Genomic DNA, 5,454 nt, shown 5'->3' with positions numbered 1-5,454 from the left:
TACCCTAAGTTGCAATGAGTGAAACAAATTTAAACCAGTTCAATGTATAGATATTTGTTGAATGTCTGCTACAATTATCTTTTATTCTGGCAGAAGATAGAAACCATGAAGGGCAGCTCAGAGAAGATTCATGGCAGTATCAGGTATGGAACCAAAATGGGAATGATATGAAATGATTAATAAGTGAATAAAAACTTTCCCCAAGTCATCATCAGGGCTTTCCCCAGTGTATCTGGTACTTTGAGCAATCTGTTTACTTGGTATTTACTTGGTTGGTGCTGTGTGCTAAAGTAGTATAAATTATATAACAAAAGGCAAAGGGAATTAACCAGGCCCTGAGGACTTTAATGTTTACTACATTCTTTTTGTGTGGCATTTTTCAGTTTTGCAATCACTTTCACATATGATATCTTCTCACAGATAATGTTATTTCTAGAATTTTTGAGTTAAAATGAAACTTGGAAAGATTAATCCAAGATTCTTCACATTACAAACAAGAAAAGAGAGATCCAAAGATTCAGATGATTTACTTGAGCCCCATTGCGCTTGAGATTATCAAGAATGACCCCTATTTTACAGATGAGAAAACCGAGGCTCCAATAATTTAAGTGATTCATGCTATTATCACATAGTCAGTTAGTAATAAAGTCCAGATTTAAATCTTAGTTTTCTGATTCCAGTGTATCAGTTCAGTCGAGACCTGAGGAAAACAAATGTTCCAGATCCATCAGAAAGTGGTATCGCCTGAAAGGTCAGCTGCTGGAGCAAGGTCCTGACTAATTAAAAACCACTCTTATCCATCCACTTGACTATAAAGTAGAAAACAGAGTCCATGTAGCTACATGCAATATATTTTAATATATGAATTTCATATAATATGCATTTTCTAAATATGAAAAATGATAGTATTTTTTGTAGTGGGACAGTAGCATTCAGGTACTATTCTATCTCCTAAACAAAACAGGGACTTATTTTAATTTCAACTGAATGGCCAATCATAAATTAAATTAATAAAGGACCATGAACTTCTCTTAGGAAAAAACAACCCAACAACCACTCCTTACAAAAGCATCAGATTTTCCCCTGATACAGAAGATAAATGTGTATGCATATGAGTACAAAATACTTATGCTGAAGTAACTGCAGTTAGCATGTTTCATGCTACAGGCTCATAGCAGAAAATTATAACTCAGAGATAAAGTTAAGCTCCTCAATTTACAGGTAGTTTTAAAGCACTAATAAGCACTACTACTTATCGTGTCTGCTCTGTTCTCATGATGCACGTATTCTCCTTAAGTTTATGCAATAGCCATTCTAAATGATTTGTGCCATCTTGAATATACTATATTCCAGTTCCAAACAAAGACAAATACAAACACACTCGGATTGTTGTTTGCTACAGCAAAGAGTTAAAGGCAATCTAAGCATCCATCACTTTAAAGAATGTGTAAGTTAAATGAAGTAAATGCATACAATGGATACTGGCAGCAGGCCGAAGTTAGATAACATGAATAGAGCAATATGAACAGACCTGAAAAGTAAATTTTGGTAAAAGCGTAAGAAATAAAATGAAATTTATAGCTAATTTGCATTAAAGTAAATTAATAAACAAATAACCACAAAAGAACACTATATATTTTTAAAATATAACTAACTATAAAGTAACTAAAACTGTGTGTGGGTAGTTGATACAGAGTGACTACTGATAGACCCAGGAAAAGGAACTGGAGAGAGGATAATAGATCAGAAAGAAAATTGTGAGGGGTGCCTGGGTGGTGCAGTCAGTTGAACACCTAACTTGGTTTTGGCTCAAGTTGTGATCTCGGGGTTGTGAGAACCAACCCCTGCACTGGGCTCCATGCTCTGCATGAAGTCTGCTTGAGACTCTCTTTCCCTCTCCCCTGCTGCTCACCCCACCCCAAAATAAGTAAATAAATCCTTTTTAAAAAAAGAAAATTATGAAATAAAACAAAAAAGAAACTTGGTTAGACAGATGGTCACAGTTTGCAACAAAATGAGGAGTGTGATCAACTCAATTCTGGGCACTTAAAGATCTAAAGAAAAGAGGAGAAAAAGAAAAGAATACAAAGTGTCTCACCATTCCCCCATTCTGTTATATTACAGGACAAATAATTTCTTTATATAAAATAAGGCAGATTTTGATACCTGTGTTTTTTTTTTCCCCCAAATTTAATTTTATTGTAGTACACTAATACTCATGTATGCCTGGTAACCTAGTGATAATTCATTAGTAGTTTTCAACAGTTCTAGAAAGCACATAATACTAACATTCAAGTAAGGCATTACAGAAAGTTTTGTAAAGACTTAAATGTGTCCTATAATCCTTCTTAAAAGCCTTGGTCCATTCTGAAAGATCAACATTAAATTTTTAAAAATCAAAAGAAAAGAACTTTTTTCCCCACAAAATACATAAAGCACCACTTGCTGGCATTTATATTTTAAGTGCCAGGGATACCATGGGCCAGGCGTTCAAGGGCACTCACCAGCAGCTTGCACGAGGACTTGTTGCACTGGGGTTAGCACCAAGGAAGAGTGAATAGGCCAGTGAAGGTGTAGCTGGGTCGCTGCTCCGCCTGTCCTCGCCCCACTCTTCCTACCAGGCCACAGGACGGGAGCACGCGTCTCTGTTGCCCCACTAAGAAAGCAAATCATCTTCACTTTTAAATGGCTACTCAACGTCCACACACAGGCAGAGGTCTCTCCCTGCCAGAGGATGGGGTCCACTGCTTTGATTAGGAACAAAGAACTCCTTCAGCAAACTCAGTTACTTTCCTGGTCCTTTTCAACCTTTCACGTAAATCCTTTTAACTGCTACTAATTTGATTAGTTTACTAATTATGATTGTTGCGTGTGTCAGGGGAATTCTCCCCAAGCATACCTGATCCGTTTCTACTTCCTGACGACCAAGTATGCTTACTTTACTTAGGGCCATAGGTTTTCTTTTCTTTTTGGACTTTGTTACTCATCACAGCAGACCTTACATAGTGATCAAAAAGAGAAACTGGCAAGTAGATCCTAAAGCACATATTTCTTAACCTGAGTATTTTCCTATATGCGGATTTAACACAATTTTATAGCAGACTGAAAATTCTGAGTAAACTGAAGGTCTATTTTACACAATAAATACAGTATATACGTCTAAGCTTATAAGTTTCTTAGTGTAAAGGCAGCAGTGAATTTGCACCCTGAAACTAATCTGCATATCTAGTTGCTTGTTTTCTAGAATTTGATAGACGTAGTTTCTCACAAAACCGTGTAGCACAAGCACTGACAGTGCCGGTTTTTTGGCAAGAGTCTAAACACATTTCTCTAATGAGATACTTTACCAAGTGACATGGAATTTTTTCTTTTTAGCTTTTCCAGAAAAATAAGAAAATTTTTATCAACCAATGTTTTCTCTGAACAAAAGTTATATTACTACCAATTGCTCTTTTAATTATGCTTTAAAACATTTTTCAAAAGTTAAGATATCTGATTGTTTTTTAATTGCACACCCATAGAAGATACCTGGGTAAAACCCACTTAGACAAAAAGATGAATCTTTGTATCGGACTCATTTGACACATCCTTAGTTTCCAGAATAAAATCTGTAGAAGTGAAACGACTATAACTGTCGAAGAATTCATTCATGCCAGTCTCAGAACAAGGAGCTTCTAAACGCACAGGCGAGGAGTCTCTGCTCATCTCACTGGTTATATGCACTTTTCCTCATGGAGTAACTGATGCTTTCTGGTTTATTTGTGGAACTTTTGTTTGTAGGAAAGCATAGACATAGGGCCAGATCTTGTCGGTTTCTGTTCCAGAGAAGGTTTCCAATACCCCCTTTTTCTGGTAATATTCCAGGACCGGCTGTGTTTGCACTTCATAAGCCTTCAGCCTCTTGACAACGGTCTCTGGCTTGTCATCATCACGCTGAATGAGAGGCTCCCCGGCCAGGTCATCAATGCCCACAGCTTTGGGAGGGTTGAATTCGATGTTGTAGACTCGGCCGCTGGCTGGATGAATCCAGCGAGCAGTGAGACGCTGCTTAATGACCTCAAAGGGCACGTTCAGATTAATCACTGTGTCTATCTGATAAGCTCTATCCAGGGCTTCTGCCTGTGGAAGTGTCCTTGGAAAACCATCCAATAGCCAGCTATACTGGGTGAGGTTTCTCAGCTCATGAAGGGCCAGCCCAGTCATGACATCATCTGGGATGAGCTTCCCTTGGTCAATGAAAGTCTTGGCTTAACACACCAATTTCATCAGTTGGTTTTCGATGAGGATACCAAGACAATTCCATGGGGGTAAGAACAGTCTTTTCAACAAATGGTGCTGGGACAACTGTGCCCCGAAGCATGTTGTCTCGGAGCAGGTCCCCGCTGGAGAGGTGCTTCAGCGCGAAGTGCTTGGTGATGCGCGACGACACGGTGCCCTTGCCCGAGCCCGGCGCCCCCATGATCACCGCGCGCAGCAGCCGCGCGGACGCCCCCATGGCCGGAGGGAGCCGCCCGGGCGGCGAGCGCGGGGGGCTCCGGCCTGGCCGCGCGCTCGTTCGCCTGCGGGTTCGGGGCTGGCCGGCAGGCTGCGGCGCACACAGAAGGCGGGCGCGGCGCCCAGGCGCTCCCGGAAGTCGATACCTGTGTTTTGAAGCTAGTTTCATTCCCAGTCCTTCTGATCATACCTTACATAATACATCATTCTTAACATAATACAGAGAGTATTATGGATCTTAAATCTAATCAAAAAATTCCAAAAACCACTGCAAAAGTAGAATAAAAACCAGAGATGCAAACAAGCACTGTCTATAAAACCAAAAGAAATCTGTGACAATGAACCACAATATGTAAGGATGGCTGCTAAAAGCAAGAAAGCACACTTTGGGGTGCTGAATAAATATGAGAAAAAAATGTCTATGGCTGTAAATCTGACAGCTGCCAATTTGTACTAGTTGGGGAGCAGTAAAGTCAGAAGGAAATCATATACACAACTTCACTTGGTGAATCAGTAATACTGTCTTGACCTGTCCTCTACTCGAAACTCTGGCAAATGGCATTTCCAAGAATAATTCAACACTTTGAAGAACAGAGAATAATAGAAAAGTAACCAGCACAGGATCTATGCAAAAATAGCACAAGAAAAAGAAAAAAAATTTTAAAAATAATGACAAACACTAGAAAAATGTTATCTTAGCTCCCATGAAAACTATAACCAAATATATTACCCTAAGTTTCAAAAGTTTAATAACACACTTACCTGTATAAAAACAAGAGTTCAAAAGAGAAATATAATAGTTCAAGGAAGATATGGTAAGAAAAAAGAAGAATATAAACATGAGTTGGCAGACCTTAAATGAAAGTAAAGGGAAAAAAATCACAAAAGGCAGACCACATTGGAAGTAGCACAAATAATAATAAAAACAGCTAAAAAAGATAAATAGACATGGAGGACAGG

At 39.0% G+C, this 5,454-nt stretch overlaps 1 protein-coding gene across 1 annotated transcript; it reads right to left on the bottom strand.

The window, feature by feature from the left end:
- Positions 1–3,445: 3,445 nt before the first annotated feature.
- Positions 3,446–4,578, bottom strand: LOC113924861 (GTP:AMP phosphotransferase AK3, mitochondrial-like). The gene is made up of 2 exons (XM_027599160.2): positions 4,316–4,578; positions 3,446–4,242 (listed from the first exon to the last, which is right to left on the bottom strand). Exons 1-2 carry the CDS (start codon positions 4,493–4,495, stop codon positions 3,730–3,732), a joined length of 693 nt encoding a protein of 230 aa, XP_027454961.1. The 5' UTR covers positions 4,496–4,578; the 3' UTR covers positions 3,446–3,729.
- Positions 4,579–5,454: the final 876 nt, after the last annotated feature.

This window comes from Zalophus californianus, chromosome 2, assembly GCF_009762305.2.
Source record: "Zalophus californianus isolate mZalCal1 chromosome 2, mZalCal1.pri.v2, whole genome shotgun sequence".
Classification (NCBI taxonomy): domain Eukaryota; kingdom Metazoa; phylum Chordata; class Mammalia; order Carnivora; family Otariidae; genus Zalophus; species Zalophus californianus.
The sequence above is the reverse complement of the archived record's forward strand: the minus strand, read 5'-3'. Positions and strand labels throughout refer to the sequence as shown.